The 21,159-nt window shown below is 37.4% G+C and overlaps 1 protein-coding gene across 2 annotated transcripts; it reads left to right on the top strand.

Moving 5' to 3' along the window:
• The first annotated feature begins 3,102 nt into the window (after positions 1 to 3,102).
• On the top strand, positions 3,103 to 21,052 carry LOC306756822 (paired amphipathic helix protein Sin3a-like). Of its 2 annotated transcripts, XM_079241699.1 has the most exons (22): positions 3,103 to 3,273; positions 7,363 to 7,576; positions 7,733 to 7,915; positions 8,075 to 8,181; positions 8,293 to 8,608; positions 8,701 to 8,952; positions 9,091 to 9,243; positions 9,716 to 9,871; positions 10,106 to 10,192; positions 10,309 to 10,427; positions 10,532 to 10,757; positions 10,954 to 11,070; positions 11,411 to 11,649; positions 11,741 to 11,924; positions 12,036 to 12,618; positions 13,273 to 13,442; positions 13,683 to 13,856; positions 13,969 to 14,061; positions 15,626 to 15,720; positions 17,754 to 17,961; positions 20,125 to 20,362; positions 20,461 to 21,052. In XM_079241699.1, the coding sequence occupies exons 2-21, from the start codon at positions 7,382 to 7,384 to the stop codon at positions 20,341 to 20,343; spliced, it is 3,876 nt and encodes a 1,291-aa protein (XP_079097825.1). In that variant the 5' UTR covers positions 3,103 to 3,273; positions 7,363 to 7,381; the 3' UTR covers positions 20,344 to 20,362; positions 20,461 to 21,052. The 2 variants fall into 2 exon arrangements, with proteins under 2 accessions (XP_079097825.1, XP_079097824.1); XM_079241698.1 differs by having other exon boundaries at positions 20,125 to 21,052.
• The last annotated feature ends 107 nt before the right edge of the window (positions 21,053 to 21,159 follow it).

The following is a 21,159-nucleotide window of genomic DNA, read 5'->3' as shown; positions in this document are numbered from 1 at the left end:
GTTGGAAAAGCTGCTGGACATGACTTTCACTTTATGGCAACTAAATTATACACCTCTGACTATCAAAGAAGAAATATTTGAGAATATAAAATGTTGTATTTGTATTTACTGCACAAAAGACACTGTATTTCGTTAATATATTTGATGTGCACACACAGGCATGTGAAATATGTGTATGCATACATTACTGTAGAAAAACTAAATTATAAAGGAAAAAAATTGAATCCATCTAAATCCTGTTTGTATTGTTGGATGTTGATGCTGAGCAGTATTTTAAACCACTTTTTTTCCTCATTTGTTTTTACTGGTTACGGCTGCTCACTGTTTTAAATTTTTTACTTTTTAGAAGCATTGCGGAAAGAAGCAGGTTTATCTGTTGAATATCTTTTAAAATATTAAACAAGACCATTTTCCCAATTTGGGCATTCTGTCTATGGCCTAAATACAGTTTTTAAAAAGAAACAATAGTCAGAAAACTTGTGGCTTTAACAATTTAATATTCATCTTTACCTCAAATGTATTAAAACCATTTATGTATATTTTTCTATCCTACAATTATATTTTTGGTAAAACATAAAAACATCAATAAACACTTATTCACATACAGCTTTTGGTTTATTTTGTGATCCATGCAGAGGTTATCATTTGGGGAAAACAGAATAAAAGCCAACTAGTTTCATCAATAACACAAACATCAACAGATGCTTTATAGGGTCAGAAAAATGCAAAAAAAAAAAGTACATTATGTGAACATTTATTTTTAGCTTTGCAAGAGCGAATACCTGATCCAGTCACTAGATTAACCCTGAAATTATGTTTTATAGAATATTTAAAAGTTTGATTTAAGTGGCTTATTATTCTAAATTTAAACAATGGACAGTTTATAGTAACTTTGAAAATGGAATAAATGAGGATATAACTGCACTAAAGGGTGGCTGTAACTCAGGAGGAAGGGTCATCAACCATCATCAGTCATCTGGATCGATTCAGCTTCCCCTGACAATATGCCTACGTGTCCTTGGACAAGACATTGAACTCCGCATTGCCCCGACGTGGCTATCAGGGTATGAGTGTGAATGGGTGTGAATGGGTGAACGTCCATGTAGGGTAAAGCGATTTGAGTGGTTAACATGACTGGAAAAGCTCTCTTTATATGTAAAAGTCCATTTACAAAGCATAATGGGTGACAGTGGAGGAAAAAAACTACACATTTTCAGAGAATGAAAAATTTGCTACACTTGTGTGTCAAGTACCTCAAAAGAACCACAGAATACACAGTGAAATAATGGATGAACACAATGAAGGGGATTTTCAGCATGGAAAGGCTTGCCTATATACTGAGTCAAAACAAACTGCATTCAATGCTAAATGGGACAAACAGAAAAACAAGTCTCAGTAGAGACACACCAGTTTAAAAAAAAATGCATTGTCATAATGAAAGACAAATACCCCACTGACCATGATATTCTCTGTTGTCTCACCTTGATAATCAATTAAAAAAAAAAAAAAAAAAAGTTTTACGAAAGAAAATTTAACAGAACAGTGGGATCAAACCATTTAAGTTGTCATCCTAACCATTGTAGAAATAAATTTATAATAAATTTATATTTGGCAAATAGGTCTATACCTTGGAATAAAAATGACATGTGAGAGCAGATGGTTAAAAAATGTTAAAAATAATTATTATATAGGCATTTTTTTAAATTAACACTAAAAGTGCCAAATCCAAAATTGTAGATATAAAAATAAAGACTTGTTTACCAGTTTCATCTGCTTCAGTAAACCTCTTGTTTGAGAAAATAGTAAATATCTAGAGATAAAACGTACGATTGATGAATCTACATGCCACCAAACAGTGCAGATTTGCATTAGTAAATACAAGAAAAAGTTTTAAAACTTCTAAAGTTTTAACAGTAGTGAAGGACGATTTCTGCCATCAGAAGTGGATGCTTGGATATGGAAGTGATTCGGATCCAAAACAAATGACCATTATGACGGTCATTTTTAGACATTAAATATAAAATTTCAGACAATTAATTGTTAAAAGGATGTAAAACAGCAAAATGAAGACAAATTATCAAAGAAATGCATAACGAAAAAGAGTTTGCGCATGGACACAATCCACCTGTATAATTTTATTTATTTTTATTTTCTTTTTACAGAGTTTGAGGATCTGGACAAACAGTCCTCTTTTCTAGGTGAGTTTCTAGATAAAATCACCAGGAAATATGATAGTGGTAGCTGTAAGAACAATTGGTCAAATCCATAAATACTACAGAAAACAGAAAACTTTGAAGTTTTTTTTTAATGATCTTACTTATCAAATGAAAAACTTGACCATCATTTAATAAAATTAATTAGATAATCATGTCTCACTATTCAAAGCTGCATTATTTTTATTCTTTCAGGTTTACTTGGATTCATGTCCATAGGTATGGTAAGAGATAAGTGTGAGTAAATTTTAATAACATACCATAATAATAAATATTTTTGATATTTCAGGAGTATGCTAAATATAATTGCTGCATTTAATATAGAATTGAATTAAATTGAAAAGTATGTTAGCTCTTGTTGATTTTTTATGAGTTTATGTGTCTTGTCTTCTGTGTGTTCTTTTACAGACTTGATTCTGTTCTTAATAAAAATGTATTATTATTATTATTATTATTATTATTATTATTATATAGACTCTGCGAAAATGTATGTAACTATCACGAGATTACATTAAAGAAGTATTTCAAGTGCTTTTTGTACACTAAAAAAACTCTATTTTTGCAGTATTGTTGCATTTCTCCTTCATCGTTCTTTGGTCCCCTGTGTGTTTTTCAATTGGTTGCTTGCCCCAACCATCTACACACTCACACACCATACTTCAGGTAAGGTTCCCGTTGTCTCTTAATCGGTCCATGTCTACAGTGCCGACAGAGAGAGATAGCCTTGCACTTGATATGACCATAAACTATATCCAAGCCAAAGATACTGGCTCTTTGCCTTTGCTGTATTTGTTTTCATCTGGGAGATCTGACCAATCCCAGTTCAGACTGGGAGGAGACTTGCCCGCCTTCACGATGGACACGCCTCTATGTTCAGGAACACCGCTTCATACATACTGTTGTTAGCGACGTACTCACTATAGACTATTTCATTTTTAACATTTTCACATCTTAAAACTTGGCTTTTTTGTCACGATTAGGTGGATGTAGGAGTAGCGGTCTGCTGAAAGGGATTAGTTGCACTTGTGTGTCAAGTTGTTGCTGCTGGCAGCCGCTCGAGGTAAGTTAAACTACTGCTAGCAAGCTAGCCGGGAGACCCTGAAGTAATGGTTGGGCTGGTTGTTGTGCTAATGTAGCAAGTTACTGCATAACCTTGCCCGCTAAACATGGCAGTGATCAAACGATAGTCGTCCGTCTGTCATGACTAAAACATTTTGATTTATTTTCTGCTTGCAGCAAACATTTCCGTCGCGGCTACGTTAGCTTGTAGCATCGACAAAGTCAAGCTAGTCGTCAGTCAGCGAGGCTAACAGCCACGACTTAGCAGACAGGAAAATGATAACCAGACTGACCTGAAAACTGGTCATTTATTGTTAGTTTGTTCTTGTCCTGTTAGATTGTATTTATTGGCTCTGATTTTCTATGAAAATATTGTCAATAGAAACTAAATAATTCCGTTAAACTTGTCGCTTAATTTGACGTTTATGCGACGTAAAGGTTAGCATGTTAGCTCGCTAGCTTTCTTCCTGAGCTAACTGCTTAACGTGGGCAGAACTAATAAGATAAAATATTTTGAACTACCGTTTTGTGCAGGAAGCTACATATTTCATAACAATCAGTTTGCCTTGTTGTGTCGGGCTATTTTCATTTCGATGTCTTCTACCCAGCAAGGGTCATGTCAGTGAAGCTGGTCTGATGTTTTAACTTAGCAGTGTCCGGTTCACCGTGGACCTTTAGCGATAACTTCACAGTGACAAACTGATACTCACTGCTTGTCTCTGCCTGCAAACATATAGACAAAGTTTAACGTGCAAAATCTGATTGCCACATAACTTTAACAGCAGGACCAGAGTCAACGTCAGCCATCAGGCTAGCGAAAAGCGGTCAGCTCACCGACAACCGATAGCTCGGTATTTAGCCCAGAGGGGGAGGGGAGGAGGCGGGGCTACAGCGAGCGAGAGGGAAAGACAGCGCCTACGTGCCTTTAAATATGTTACTGGCAGATAGCTTTTCGGACGTTTTTTCCCCCTTTTTAGCGAGACTTCACTAATTTATCAATCCTTGCTATCTGTCGTATTTGCTTCGCATATAACCAGAGAATAATCGAAGCGAGATTGTCGACAGACACGACGGTGGTGGTGTAGGGCAGTGAAGCACAATGGCTCCCCTTCCCAGACCTAATGCTATGACGTTTGCTTAGGGATCGTCACGAATATGCCTCTTTCTCTAAATATGTGAGACTGCTGCCTATCATAGGATAAACGCCGCAAGGTGTTATGTAACTGTTTAATATTGATTTGACATTTTCTTAGGACACTAAAAATTAGGGGTGTGAGAGCAACACATTGGTAAAGGTACTTTTACCGATGTGGTAAATTGCATCGTAAACTTGGATCAGACAGATTTTGGATTTAGCATGATATGAATATATATATATATATATATATATATATATATATATATATATATATATATATATATATATATATATATATAAAATAAATGTGACCAAAACTAGCTGTTTTGAACATTAGTATAAAAAAAAACACACACACACATATATATACACATATATATATATTAGGGCTGTGGCATTATGCTTTTGTCCTGATTCTATTTTATTCTGATTTTTTGGGTGCCGATTCTGTTTAAATTGCGATTCTCACAATTCTCTAATATTGCTGATTTTTGTAGATTTAAAACAAAAATGTATAAAAGTTTATTTTTGTTAGTCATTTTTCTTCATTTCAATGAGGAAAAACAACACAGTAGCCAGACCATCATTATGCTGCTATAATGCCCAAGAAGACAAGTAAAAAGATAAATAAAAACAATAAAAATGACAAAAATTTTATAGTGCATTAATTTTATTTATTTGAAAAAAAAATCTATTTTTAAACAAAAAAAAAATCAATTCTTTTTTTTTTTTTTTTTTTAAAACAAAAAAATTGATTTTAAAATTGTGAAGAAAAAAATCCAGATTTCCGATTTATCGATTCAATTTTCCCACCCCCACTAATACAGAGGTGGCAATTCCTGGTCCAGACAGTAAAAGTCCTGCCATGTTTTTGAATCTACCAGTACATTTAGAGCGTTGTTTTCATTAACAGTCGTTTGGTGACTGGTCGGAACAGCTGCTGGACAGGACTTTTACTTTCTGGACCAGGAATTGCCACCTCTTGTCCTGTACTGGTACCAAATGCCTGCAAAAGACATGCCGAGAAAAATTGAAGACAGAAATGCTAGATTTGTTGTATAGTTACAACACAGCATTCGTGGGTTAAATGTATACTGTGACTCTAGTGATTATCACATCTCCTACTTCGTTGTACCAACTATAGTGCATCTCTAAGCCTATTGAATGACGGTCCCTAACCAACATTGACGTCTACTCAGCGTAACAACATGGACGTCGTGGGGCAGTCTTTAGAAGGCATCTTTGTTTTGTGTTGATGGAAATCTTTTTTTGTTGTGTAATTACTTTTTTTTTTTTTTTGGCTATTTATTATTTAAAAAATTTAAATAGCCTAATTTCTATATAACCATGCTGTTGTCACCAATCACATAGCCAAGAATTTCCTTAAATGGTTATGGTTGTTTTTTTGTTTTTGTTTTTCTTTTGCTAAGGTCTCTCAATTTAATTCCTATTAGTATCCCAGTGGCTCTATGATTTTCTGAATGCTAAGTAAAAGTTGTTCAGCTCTTTATTTGCATTTCAGTCTCGTCTCTAAACTAACCAGTTCAGACTTGCAGACAACTTTGAACCTCCTTCAATTCATCTGCATAACCTGCTGTATTTTTACTGCATTTTAACTGTTCCATTTTACTTTTTAATTTTACCTTGCATTAAGACTTCTTTATTTTACTTTGTATTATGTTTTCATTACATTGAATTGTTTATTTTAAATTGTAAAGTGACATTAGATTTCCTGTAAGGTGCTCTAAAATATTATATGTATTATTATTTTTAGCATGGCAGATTCTGCACCAAGCATTTTTGAATGGTCAGCCGTTACAAAGATATTTAATATTTTATCATTCAGATATTGTCAATTGTATATTTTTATTTTTTCCCCAAAATGCATTTTAACACATTAGTAGTCGTGGTTGTAGTTTATATTATAGTATTTGATTATTCAGCAACTGATGTTGCACAGTTTTTAAAAAAATTTCTTTTCTCATTGTGGTCATATTGCATGCACTTGACCCCATTTGGGCCCCTTTTGAAACTCTGTATAATACTTTTAGATGGTGTAATGAAGCCTCATGAATATATCGAGTATTTCTAGCAAGTTGGTTCTGCAAAAATGTCATTACTTGAAGCCCCATTCAACAGCTCATTTGAGAGTACTGCCATCTGCTGGTTATTTTATGTAGCCTACAGCTGTCATGTGATATATTACACATTGATTACATACCAATGGATCTGTACACATAATGATGCATGTGTTATGTCAGAATCCCCATGTTAAGTATTGTAAAGCCAGATCAAAGGGCTCTGTGCTGACTGGTATATCGTTAAAATATCACTATATCGTTCCTGGTATATTAATCAATCATATTAAATTAATCAACTGTATTACTAAAGTTTTGTTTATAGCCTTTGTATTAATTTTTGAGAAATATACAAATTCTCCAAAACTGCTGGTGTCCTTTGTTTTTTTTTTTGTTTTGTTTTTGTGTTTGTTTTTTTTTAGTGGCTCCCTTTTAGAGGCAGTGCTGTCAATCAGTTACCTGCAATGATCCTTGACATTGCCACAGTTCATGCAGACATTTACTGTATTTCCCCCCAACACTTTCAGCAACTCATATCAATCAAAGAAGTGGTCACAGGGTTTTAAAGAAACATGGCTTTGTCTGTCCTTGGTCACGTGATATTAGGGAGGAAAAAAACAATACGAGTCTCAATGCAAGCTTCACTTGGACATTCCCAATTTGCTTGAAACATGCATCTGGGCTTCTCTGACAGGCCCACTAAAATATAATCATAACCGTTGTTGTTATGATAATGTCGCCATTGTTTGCAGTGAATTTTGATCACACTAATCAAGCAGTACTACAAATAGCCAACTCATCCATTTCTTTCTGTGAACTATTGGAGTCTGTGTAATTTTGTTTGTGATATTGCCCTGTGTTTTTTTCTATTCAGCTTTGAGTATGTATCTACAATGAATAGACGTGTAGAGGATCAGGAACCAATATTTGTGCCCCAGCAACAGCAATCACGCCACCACCCAGTTCAAGGTATTGCAGAAACCATCCAGCATCGGGCGATTGCCCCGGCCCCTACAGTGATAGAGGCAGCCACGGAGAATATGCAGCCCTCAACTGGCATTCAGTATTCTCTCCCCCAGGGCTACCAGGTAATGATGGCTGCAAGAGTAATTTTATTAACTATAATTGTAGCATTTTGGTCTTCTGTAACACCACAGAGGACATGAGTTTTTGTTTGGTTTTTTTTTGTTTTTTTTAAACTTCTTCTATAATCTTTTAAGTTTTGTTGTTTTTTCTTTTACTAGGTGCCCACAGTACCACAAAGCACCAGTGGGCATGGACACAATACCACTGCTCCTCATGTTGGTCCCCACGCTCACAGTCTCGCTGTTCAGTCACAGGGGCCTGCAGTTGTTCAAAGTCATGTACATCCACCTGCACCCATGACTTCAACCCAAGGACAGCAGCAGCAGTTTCAGCGACTGAAGGTATGAATTTATTTCTTCCCAGTCGCTGAGCTAGCAAGAGCAGAATGTTTGACAGAGCAGTGGCAGCAGAAAGCAGCTTTTATGCGTTAATTTGTTTCTAGTGGTGACAGCAATGTTGGGGTTATGGCGTTCAGTCAGTTTCCTCTCTTTACTTTGTAGGTTGAAGATGCCCTGTCCTATCTTGATCAAGTGAAACTGCAGTTTGGAAATCAACCACAAGTTTATAATGATTTCCTTGATATTATGAAAGAGTTTAAATCACAAAGGTGGGTTCAGTTTTTAATCGCCTGTTTCCACAATATGTAAAAAAATCTTTGCCTATCCTTTTTTGTTTTTTTTTTTAATGTAAATACTCAGATACTAATATCTTTCTACAGCATTGACACTCCTGGAGTCATCAACCGCGTGTCCCAGCTCTTTAAGGGCCATCCAGACCTGATTATGGGTTTTAACACCTTCTTGCCACCCGGATACAAGATTGAGGTCCAAACCAATGATCTAGTGAATGTGACGACACCAGGTCAGATTCACTACATCACTCCGCATGGCATCTCTGTACAAAATATAGCGGCAAATGGGGCATCTAGCCAACCGTCAAACCACCACCAGCACCAGAGTCTGCCACAGCCTGGCCCGCACACTACAACCACCCCATCCATCACCACACAGCCAGCTCCAAACAAAACCAGCAAGGTAGAATATCTTTGCTGAATGTCATAAGCTCAATTCCCTTTTTCAGACTTAATTTTACAAAATGCTTGTTCCCTGTTTCTCCCTCTCAACAGCCTGTTCAGTCTCCGGCCCATACGCCTACCACCCAACCCAATCCATCCATCCCATCGTACGCATCACCACGCTCACCCTCAGCTCAGTCTCACACTCCTGTCAGCAGCACGCCATCCAGTGGGCCACCTATCCAAAACAACCAGCCAGTGGAGTTCAACCATGCTATAAATTATGTCAACAAGATCAAAAACCGCTTCCAGGGTCAGCCAGACATCTACAAAGCCTTCCTGGAAATCTTACACACATACCAGGTAAGAAAATTCAAACATGTAAACAGCGTTACAGTAAATGCAGCTCTTTGTCATTCAGCATAACACTTTTTTAAATTTATTATCGATATAGAAAAAAATTGAAACGCCAACTGATTTATTCTAATTGAAATATTTCAGAAGGAACAAAGAAATGCTAAAGAGGCTGGCGGTAATTACACACCAGCGCTGACCGAGCAGGAGGTCTACACTCAAGTAGCAAGACTTTTCAAGAACCAAGAGGATCTGCTTTCAGAGTTTGGACAATTCCTACCCGATGCAAACAGCTCCTTGGTGAGTCTCTGAATACATGTCAGCTGGGCTTCACTCAACTCTGTCTTGGTAAAGGATTGGGGGGGGGGGTTGCATGTCTTTAATTTAATTGCATAAACATGGGTGTTTTTTTTTTACACTTGGGGAACTGAAAAACAATGGGAGAGGTTTTAATTGGCTAATGGGAGTGTACCTGTAGTTTAAAACCCCATTTTAACTACTTTGGTATCTTTTGTAGGCTTGTTCAATTAAACTTCCTCTGTGCCCTTTAAAACAAAGCAATAATAAGTCATATGATTTTGTTGAGATGTTATGTCAAATGTCAATGTTTTTTTACTGTTTTTGGCACTGCTGGCATATGAAATCTATTTACATATAAATTTATTAGAGACAGTTGTAACTAGCTAATTCCTTTGTTACTTTCACACAGTATCACATATTAATGAAGTTCCCTCATCAGTATTTTGCCTGTTGTGTGCATCATCTATTTCAGCTGCTGGGTAAGACCACACCAGACAGAGCAGAGTCTGTCAATAATGATCATCGTGTCACAGTAAAGAGACCCTTACTGAACAACAAACAGAGGCTGAGTCAAAATGGCCTGCCAATCAGGAGACCTGCTGGAGTGGGGGCTACGCCACCTGTCAGGGTATTCAGTTTTTTACATGCTGACTCTACATATATTATTCTTTTTTTATGCTACCGGTAAAGGAATTTGCATAAACTCCATGTGCATGCATACCTGAAATATCTGCAGCAGATTTCCTTCAGAATAATTGTAAAACTCAATCAATACTCTTATTTCTTAGTTTAAATAAAAGTGAAGCATTTGTTGACTGGCTCGCAACAATCAAACCTTTGTGATTTCTTTACATCTGTGCAGAAGAAACCTAAAATCATGGGAAGGGACCATGGCATGACTGAAGTCAGTAAGCTCAGCACCAGCACTGAAACCATGTTCTTTGAAAAGGTCAGTATTTCTGCGTTCCACACTGGTATTAAGAGCATAAATAATCTAAAAGATAAAATATAAAGAATAATTTTATGGTAAAATTAATTGATTTTTTTGTTTTTTCTCTGAAACAGGTGAAAAAGGCTCTTCAGAGCTCGGAAGCATACGACAACTTCCTGAGGTGTCTACACATCTTCAACCAGGAAGTAATCTCTCGCACTGAGCTGGTCCAATTAGTTATCCCGTTTCTTGGGTAAGTTTATGACTGTTGAGATGCACAATATAACACCATGTGGTTTACCTACGTCCACTCTAACCACACACTTTACTTTTAATGTATTGTGGCATGATTGACAGAAAATTCCCAGAGCTCTTCACATGGTTTAAAAACTTCTTGGGCTACCGAGAGTCCAGTCATGGAGAATCAAGCCATGCTGAGAGTTTACCTAAAGAGCGTTCTACAGAAGGTATTGCCATGGAGATTGACTATGCTTCCTGCAAGAGGCTGGGGTCCAGCTACAGAGCACTCCCGAAAAGCTACCAGCAGCCCAAGTGCACCGGAAGAACGCCACTCTGCAGAGAGGTTAGCATAACATGTATTTTATCTTTAACAATGACTATGTTACATTAGCAATATAATTTATATCAACAAGGCAGTTGTCTCATTAAATGAAGATGTATTGTGCTCATTGACTATTAATGTTGCGTTAACATAAAGGGCACTTTAGTTTTTCTTTCAATAGCTGGAAATTTGTATTGAATCGAATGTCCTGTTGCAGGTTTTGAATGACACATGGGTATCATTTCCATCATGGTCTGAGGATTCCACATTTGTAAGCTCCAAGAAGAACCAATACGAGGAGCACATTTACAGATGCGAGGATGAGCGCTTTGAGGTGAGGAATCTCCAGCCCCATCATATACAAAATATGTAGCATTTATTTTAATGTTCCACCTCCTACAAAGGCCATAGATCACATGAAGCTTTCTTTTAAACGGTCATTTAGCTAATGATTTTGACTTACAAACACAATCATGCCCCGACTGGCACATCGGGGGGTGTCTTGTGTCTTGTCCAAGGGCACTTCAGCACATTGGGATAGCCTGGAATTGATCTCCCAACTTTCCAGTTGGGAGCCACAGCCGCCCCTTCACATTTAGACATTAAAAAAAAAAACTGACACTTAGTCCAACATAAATGAACTGTAGTTAATCATTTCACTGTCTCCCATGTAGCTGGATGTTGTATTGGAAACCAACCTTGCCACAATACGAGCCCTGGAGACAGTGCAAAGAAAGCTTTCTCGCATGTCAGCTGAGGAGCAACTGCGATTTAAACTGGACAACACAATGGGCGGCTCTTCTGAGGTCATCCACCGCAAAGCCATCCAGAGGATATACGGAGACAAAGCCCATGACATCATCGATGGACTCAAGAGAAACCCTGCTGTATCTGTCCCCATTGTGCTGAAAAGGTAACACTGATTTTCCACTTTCCTAACCGCCTCGAGTCAGCTTTTAGCACTATTTGTCATTACATAGACTACTGTTTTGTTTCTGTTTCAGATTGAAGATAAAGGAGGAGGAGTGGAGAGAAGCCCAGAGAGGCTTCAACAAGATCTGGAGGGAGCAGAATGAAAAGTATTACCTGAAGTCACTCGACCATCAAGGCATAAATTTTAAGCAGAATGACACCAAAGTGTTGCGCTCCAAGACTTTGCTGAATGAGATTGAGATGTTATATGATGATGTAAGGAAACCTGTCTTTGTCAAAATGTTTGTAAAAGACTGATTGTAAAAGAAGCCAAATTTTCCTGATTTATCTTTATCAGACACGTGTCTTCTTTTCTGTAATGTGTAGCGCCAAGAGCATGCCTCAGAGGAAACTGCCACGTCCCTACCCAGCGGCCCACACATGACCCTGACCTATGATGATAGCCAGATCCTGGAGGATGCTGCTGCTCTCATCATCCACCACGTTAAAAGACAAGTGGGCATCCAGAAAGAAGACAAGTTCAAAATCAAACAAATAATCCACCACTTCATCCCAGACCTTCTGTTTTCACAACGGGGAGAGCTGTCTGACCTGGAAGATGAGGAAGAAGAGGAGGAAGAAGATGTAGAGATCAATCAAGATGGCCCCAAGAAGCACAACGGGCTGCCAGGCACCAGTCCCACAAAGTCCAAGCTCCTCTTTAATAGCACAGCAGCTCAGAAGCTGCGGGGCATGGACGATCCGTATAACTTGTTCTTCGTGAACAACTACTGGTATGTCTTCCTTCGTCTGCACCACATCCTCTGCTCTCGTTTGCTGCGAATTTATGGGCAAGCTGAGAAGCAGATCGAGGAGGACGCCCGCGAACGAGAGTGGGAAAAAGATGTTTTGGGGCTCAAAAAGGAGAAAAATGAAAATCCAGCAATCCAGTTGAAAATGAAGGAGCCAAGTAAGTGAGAAGGTTTTGTTTTTTTTAATTCTCTCTGTATTCTCACCTGTCATATCATTATGCACATTTGTTAAAATAGGTAAATAAGTCTAATCGATTACAGTTGATTCTACTCTTTGTATGACATAAGCAAGAAAAATTTATTTATTTCTATACCACTTAGTCCAATTCAGGGTTGTGGGAAAACTGGAGCCTATCCCAGCAAGTAGCAAGCAAGAGGCAGGGTACACCCTGGAGAGATTGGCAGTCCATCACAGGAAAAAAAAGAGATACAATCAAAACACATTATTTAGAAAGTTAACTGAAGAAAATACAAGTAATTGTGTGTTTTTCCACCACTGTTGTGATAATGAAGAGGTTGGTTCATCCTGATGATCAGGAGGTTGTAATACTGGCCAAATATCAGAGAAGGAGACTTAACAGTTTAGTAGGCCAGTACACCTCCGTCCCTGCCTACTGCGTTTAATAAAGGCGAAGTAGGATTATTGTCTTTCTGATACTAATAAAAACAGAATATGTGGCAGAAGGATCAATTATAAAATGGCAGGTGGTTATAAATTCTGTCAAATCTTCCCTAACGTTAAAGCTGTGGGAGTTGTGTTGCGATTACTAGTTGTATAACTCAAACTTGAACCCTTTTTTCTTTTTTTGCAGTGGATGTTGATGTGGAGGACTATTATTCTGTGTTTCTGGAAATGGTGCGGAATCTTCTGGATGGGAACATGGAGCCGGCTCAGTACGAGGACTCCCTGAGGGAAATGTTTACTATCCATGCCTACGTTGCCTTCACCATGGACAAACTAATACAGAGCATTGTCCGGCAGGTCAGTTTGTTTCAGATTTTATCATAAGACTCGTGTTGCAAAAAAAAAAAAAAAAAAAAAAGCTGATGAGCTCTTCTGTTTTGAATGTAGTTCAGTTCAAATCCAGCATTGACTCTGTTCCAGATGATGTTTTCATTACTCTGAGAATTTAAAAAAAAAAAAAAAGCTTTTGTGCGACTGTCGCTTATTGTCTATGCCAATATGATCACATGTTGCGTAATAAACAAACTGCTTTTACAGCTTCAGCACCTTGTTACTGATGATGTATGTGCACGTGTAATGGACACGTACCTGAGTGAAAGTGGCAATAAAGCCACAGGGGGATCACTGTCTACGCAAACATCAAGGGCCACCGCAGAAGGAGCTTACCAGCGCAAAGCAGAGCACCTCATGTCGGATGAGAACTGCTTCAAGGTACCAAGGGCCATAAATACTGTAAATGAAATAATTGCCCAACAGAATGACCTTCTCTGAGCACCTTGTCTGCTGTCATCATTGTCATCCTGATTGCTTTTGTTTTTCTCAGGTTATGTTTATAAAGAGCCAGGGGTCTGTCAGTGTTGCAGTGGAGCTGCTGGATACAGAAGAGGAGAACTCTGATGAACCAGCTGATGCAGAAGTAAGAAATATGCAAATGCACCTAAAACACTAACTTAGCAAATATTACAAAGTTGTATTTTTTCACAGGATAAATGTAAGATTGTTTTTCTCCACCCAGGATTGTTATTGATCAGTATAGTCTAAAACCAGTGAGTCTGTTTTTGGCCACTGACGATTTTAGAAGCTAATTACTAACTTGAGAAATGTACTTGTTTGTTGCATCTCTTACTGTTTCATTCTTGTGGAAACGGATTAAAATGATACAGACTTAATGGTTAGCCTTTTATATAGATAGATAGATAGATAGATAGATACTTTATTCATCCCCAGGGGGAAATACCAGTAATGATTACTGACCTACAGAAAATATGTCTGCTTTCATATTTAAAGCTGCAAAATCACTGGCTCCCCTAAGCACTACTGTGTGTATGGTCAATTTCTTAGGACCAGTAGTGTGTACCTCCTTGGAGTAAAGTAGAATCAAAGTTTTTCACAGATTTAAATGCAATACAGGGGATTGACAATCTATCCATAAAATGTATTGTTTTATCCAGAACACTATACCAGAGATCCCCAATCCTAGTCCTCACTATCCTGCAGGTGTTAGACGTGTCCCTGCTGCCACAGACCTGATGGAAATTATTTGGATCTCTGTACAAGCACTGCACTAATCTACAAGTGATCCAATAATTTGAGTTGGGTGTGTTGCAGCAGAGAAACATCAAAACTCTGCAGGACAGTGGACCTTGAAGACCAGAGTGTGAGATCCATGCTCTAAATGATAAATCGACAGATAGTGATCAATGATAGTATAATTATTTATCACATTTGTGTAATTAGAAAAGAAATGGCATCACTTATTGTCAAATTTTAATTAATTAGATTGACAGTAACATTCAGTGAGAAGCAGCCAAAGAGTTTGTTTTGTGGGGATAGTATTTGAATATCAGCATAAATAAATTTAACTATGTAAATTGTTCTGGTTTGTGTTTGTTTCAGTGCTAATACATTTTTTTCCTAAAAGCGTAGACCTGGGAGAATGAGACATGGCTTAATAAATGTTGAATTATGTTTATATAAAGTCATACTTACTGTTTTGTGTTGTTTTTATTTGTTTTGTTTTATCTTTTTGGCTTTATGGTGCTATATCTTTTGATGCTTTCATTTCATATAGTTTTTGCCTCCTAATCTGATAGCTGATCCTTTCCTGGAAAAAGCAATGTCTGTGTGTTCACTGTGCCTAAAAAGGTTGAAGGTCTACATTCATTTTTACTAAAACAAAAAACAGGCGGAGCAGCACGGCCATTAGGGATGGAACTTCACAACGTTAATTACAGAAAAATGTAGGTGTTAAAAAATGAACTAATCTAATCACTGAACATTTGTCTCTGCACAATTACCTGGTATACCAAGAGAGAGAGACACAGTGATTAAAGTTTTAAGGGTTAATACGCAGTCCAAAGATGTGTGTAAAGGACATAGTAACATTTCATTTTATAGTGCTCTGTACGAATCAAATCAGTGTTTTACAATAAAATATTTTTTTTATTATATGTTTATTAATTTTCCGTCTGTCCTTACAGAGGTGGTCCGACTATGTGGGGAGGTACCTAAACTCGGATTCTGCTTCCCCTGAGCTACGTGAGCATTTGGCCCAGAAGCCCGTGTTCCTTCCCAGGTGAGACTCCAGCCATGTCTCCCCCTCTGTCTGCACACTTTACGTTGTGTTCTGAGGCCACTTTACTGTTGACAAGCTAAACCAGCTGCCAAATACATCTCACATTTACAACCCAAGTGTGGAAAACATTAGCGGCGGATAGATTTTAATAATGTTTTAGGAGGTTATTAAACAGTCACATTGAAGTACACGCAGGGCATGAATGCCCCATAAACTCTTAAGAGTTTCATTAACAGTGAAGATATTTCAGTTTCTGACCTCTGACTCTTGTGAAGATTGCACTTTACATGGTTGTCTTTTTAAAATTGCATTTATTTATTCATTGATTCAGTTCTTGTTTTAATAGGAATTTAATTTATTATTAGTAAAAGTTTTTTAAAGATGGTTTTGGCTTGATTGTGAATGTAGAACTTTTACCTTTGCTGAAAGGAATCGTGGTTTTGATGATTTACTTTTAATGACATTTAAATGGGGATCTTTTTTTCTTTTTCATTGTGTAACAAAAAACAAAGGTCACTGAATGAACAAACAAAAGCAAAACAAACAAGTTTCACCTTTTTGTTATTTTGTTTTGTCTTAAATCCCTTTGACCTGAGTTTAAGAGACTGAAGATCTTGTTTAGGACCTGAGAGACTATATTTAAAAAGGACAGCGAAGTCATGCTTTCCTTTTGTACCTTGTCATGCCCTTTGTGATTGTATTAAGATCTAAGATATTTAAAGTGACTTAATCACTGTTTGCAACTTTAAATGTTCAAGTGTCCATTTGTTTACGTTTGTTATACTCTGTATTATGTTTGTGATCATTTTCAGTGGAAACAGTGCAACTTTTTGTTGCTAGTGAGAATCTTTTTTTTCCACCGCTTCGACTGAGACAAGTGCACAGAGGTTCCTCCCCCTTCTGTTATTTTTATTTGATCTTTTTTAAAACCTTGGTCAAAGCACATTATCTGCACACTTGTACAGAGGTCTAGGGTTTGTAAATAAAATTATTGTCTAAATTGTATTTTCACATGTCGGTGTTTTTCTTTCCTGACAGCTAAGAGCTGTGCATGAAGTCGTGGCCTTGTCTGCTTTATCTTAGATCACGAAACTTGTATGTTTATGAATTTTAATGCTTCCTTGTTTTGTTTTGTTTTTTTCTAAAATGACTGTCCATTACCATTACCATTCCAAGATACTTTCATTTTAAAACTGTCCCTTTTCTTTTTTTTTTAACTTATTGCATAAATCTGGTATCTGAATATGCTTTCTATTTATTTATTTTTTCATCAAATCTCTGAGCAATCAGCAGCATGAGAGGTTAAAAAAATGGACTGCTTATTACATAAGTCTTAAGTGGCTGTGAAATTCCAGCAGTTTCTTGTGCAGTTGTGTTGGGTCCTCATCTCCATGGTCATGAGTGCATTGTTGGTGACACATCCACGTATTCTCAGCTCACATTTTGAATTAGTATCTGGTCAGGCAGAAATGTTCTCCACAACAGATTTTGCTTGAAATTGGCCTCACTGTCATGCCGTTGTGGTAAGTACACATTTAAAACTTTCATTCAAGTGGGGTGAATAATTTCTTGTGTGTTATCTGCACAAAATCGGGATCAGTCAAAAAAAAAAAAAAAAAATGATTTGCCAGTGATTTAGGTCTGGACAATGTGGCTGTGCAACAAAAAAAAAGTACCAAAATATTCCAACTGCTGCCTCTGCTGCTTTTATAGATCCACAAATACCATGAATGATTTGACAACGTAACAGTTGTCCCTGTTACTTGGTGAGTTTAAATGCATGGGTTTTGAAAATAATCTTTTCAGGGGACAGTAATCTCAGATTTGTCAATATTTTTCTGAAGTTTGCTTTTTGCCATTTTAATCCTGACTGACCATAACCCTTAGGCTTTAGAGTTCAACAAATCCAGTTAAAAATATCATTGTAAATATGATGGACACTCTTGATGCTTAAAGTAATTAGTTCAAGTTTGTTGTTTTTCCGAGGATCATTTAGTTTTGCTCATGGCTACAAACTTCTTTTGGCCCTTCAGGAATTTGAGACGGATAAGAAAGTGCCAGAGAGGGTGGGAGCAGCTGCAACAGGAGAGAATTACAAAGGGCTCCTCGGACAAATCACACGACGGCAACAGTGAGCTGAAGATGGAGTGCATGTTCAAGCTGAACTCCTACAAGATGGTGTACGTCTGCAAGTCAGAGGACTACATGTACAGACACACAGCGCTCACGCGAGCTCATCAGGTGAGTACAGGAAGATATTTCAGGCATATGGTGCATCGATTTAAGAGGCAAATGTTGCCAAACTTTGCCGAAATGGGACTTTAGAGAACCTTGTGGGGTTTGTTTTTTTGTTTTTTTTGGAAGGGAACAATTTATGATTGGCTGATACAATGGCAGATGAGAATTTGAGTTTGAATGAAAGTAGGCTATTTCCTGGGGATGAGGGGGGTTTCTGGACATTGTCTGTTGAGTTAGAAACGGTAAGAGCAAAATTATCCCTATCTCTCAATTGTAAAGACTCCTTTTAAAAAAAAAAAAAAAAAAAAAAAAAACTCTGGATCCAGACTGATCTAGATCACCGGCAACATCTAACTGCTTGTTCCTTATTCCCTTTCTGAGATTTTCTGTTACTTTTTGAGTTATATTTCTACCAGACAGACATACATACAGTTGTATAGTTTACAGATAAGGCAACAGAAACAATATTTTACTGCCTTCTGTTACACGTCTACCCACTTGTAGAGTGGTTTATCCAACAGCCTGCCCTCTGCATGGGGAAAGTAGCTGTTTCTGAGCCGGTCTGGGTGTTCGCCCTATAGGGGTGGGAAAATCTAATCGAAAAATCCTATATCAGGATTTTTTTTTGCTTCACAATTTTAAAATTGATTTTTTTTAAAAAAATTTTGTCGTTGTTGTTGTTGTTGTTGAAAATCGATTTATTTTTATTTCAAATAAATAAAAATAATCCGTTATAAAAATTGATGTAATTTTTTATTGATTTTATTGATCTTTTTACTTGTCTTCTTGGGCATTATAGCAGCAGAATTATGGTCTGGCTACTGTGTTGTTTTTTTCCTGATTGAAATCAAGTAAAATGACGAGCAAAAAAAAAAGACTTAAATATGATTTTTTTTTTTTTTTTTGTATTTAATCTACAAAAATCAGCAATATTGAAGAATAGTGAGTTTCGAATCGAATCGACACCCAAAAGATCTAAATCGAATTGGGACAAAATCAGCCCAAGTGCCCTGTGAGCCCTCATTCTGCCTGATGGGCGGGTGGGGAAGTGAGAGCGGCCCAGGTGTGTGGGGTCCTTTGCCCACTTCATCACACAGGCTAAATAGATGTCCCCTATCCTGGGCATTCCTGAGATTATCAGCTTTATAATCATTCAGGCTGTTTTAGTCACTTACGGTTCCTCTTCTTCACTACAGTGCAACTAGAGTTTAGTGTGAATACATAGGCATCCTCCTACTATCCTGCAGGTTTTAGGTGTTTCCCCCGTAGGGATTCTCATCTCCCCCACTGAGAAGTGCTTTAATGAATTACTCCTGCATTACTTTATGTTAAACAGCTTTTTAACACGGTGCTGTTGCTCTCACAGCCACCACACTGCACTGACCAAAAGAATAATTTTTTAAGCTAATTTCTGCAGTTGTTAAACCATCATTGCACCAGTCTGTGTGTGGAGCTGTGACACATTTTCACCAACGGTAAACCAGTCAGGGCATTTGTTGTCCTTTCTTGTCCTTGTGTACTTAAATATATTGTAATTGAATACACCCTAGTTATCAGACAAATATCCATATTTGCTCCTTTTTTACTTGCTGTTTAACACTGGAGACTGCTCAGAAACGGCAAAACATCATGCAATATATTAACATGCTAACTTTAAGCAAACTATTTTGCAAGACTTTAGTCCTGAACTAATTGAACCTCATGTTTTTTAAATGCAGTATTGTATGAGAAAATATGCTTCAAGTTGGGTTTAAAAATGATGTACATTATGGCTTCATTTACATGTGAAGTATGTATATAATATATGATCTACTCAAGGCTACAGTATACAACATTTATCCATGTGGGATTTTTTTTAACCTGTCACTTGGAAAAGAAAAAGGCAAAAATGCTCCTGCCTGCAGGAGTTGTGTTTTTTTGGAAACATATTTTATACACACTCAGGTTTTCTAATAGTTTTGTTTCAGGGTTGTTTTTTTTCTTTTGTTTTTTGCCTCATTGTAATCATTATACATGTTTGAAATGAACCTGAAGGCCATGATACCACTTAGAGACTGTCCTATTCAAAATACTCACAGCTTTTCTGCCTCTTTAGTCACAAGAGGTAAAAGACTGAAGATATCCCGTCATTTCTCTAATTTTCGTTTTCTATCATGCCTCTTTCAGTCCCACCAGCAAGTGCACACACGCCTGCACAGACGTTTTCATGCCTGGCTGGACACCTGGGCCGAGACGCATGTCACAAGCGAAATGGCTGCCGACAACCACAAATGGCTGATGGGAGATGGACAAGAGGGACTGTTGCCCTGCACCACCTGCTGCTGTCCAGAGATTCTCCATTATCTCAACATTAACAAGTACCGGGTGAAGTATAGGACACAGTAGCTCTGGTCAACTGCAAGAGGTGAATCTTCCAACGTTGCGTTTACTCGACTCAGTTGCCAAAATATTTTAGGTTTTTCATCCACGATTTTAAGGGGGTGGAAATTTGTCACTTTTCAGATATGACTGAAGAACCGATCTTTCTCTGCAGATCCTTCAAAAGATGCAAAGCTGAAGTGTTGCATGTGTTGATGCCCATATTGGAAATGTATAGACAAACTCCTCCTCTCTGTAGAGCAATTCACACCTAAAACAAGAAAACCGTGCTTCAGATGATCATAAAACTCAAAAGCCTGAGCCTTTTTTTGTTTTGTTTTTAGAATTAAAACTCATCGTTTTAAAGAAAATCAAAACAAAGCAACCTCAGTTTTTCTTTCTAGGCAACAAGAACAAGTACCTGTTTTTGAATCTATGTACTTGGACATGGATCTTAATGCGGCTTCCAGCTGTAAACTTGTATAGCCTTTGAATGTTTTCCCTGTTGTTAGTAAAGGTGCATTAGTGCACTATACATACATTACTATGTATGCTACTTGTTCTGCGACTGCTTGGTAGATACTTGGCATTAGTACAATGCCAGCTATGTGTATTGACTACAATAATTTATAACTGCCCAAACACTTTGTAAATATGTTCATATCTAGATTTGTTTTTCCTTCATGGGGTGCCATTGATGTGTAGCGTTCCTTAACACATACAGTGTCAGTCATTAGTTAGAGGTTGCAAAGAATTTTACTAAGACAAAGGAAGTTTTACCTTTTTTTTTTTTTTTTATTTATTTAACCAAAGGAAGACTGTTTTTAATTTATGGTCTTGTCC

The sequence above is a fragment of the Telmatherina bonti genome, assembly GCF_933228915.1.
Source record: "Telmatherina bonti genome assembly, chromosome: 1".
Lineage (NCBI taxonomy): Eukaryota > Metazoa > Chordata > Actinopteri > Atheriniformes > Telmatherinidae > Telmatherina > Telmatherina bonti.
This window is presented reverse-complemented; position numbering and strand designations above follow the sequence as displayed.

Coding starts and splice junctions, on each gene's coding strand:
- LOC306756822 (XM_079241699.1), top strand. CDS start 7,382: ATGAATAGACGTGTAGAGGATCAGGAACCAATATTTGTGCCCCAGCAA. Junction 11,650..11,740: donor GTCCCCATTGTGCTGAAAAG/GTAACACTGATT, acceptor TTTCTGTTTCAG/ATTGAAGATAAAGGAGGAGG. Junction 11,925..12,035: donor TTGAGATGTTATATGATGAT/GTAAGGAAACCT, acceptor TGTAATGTGTAG/CGCCAAGAGCATGCCTCAGA.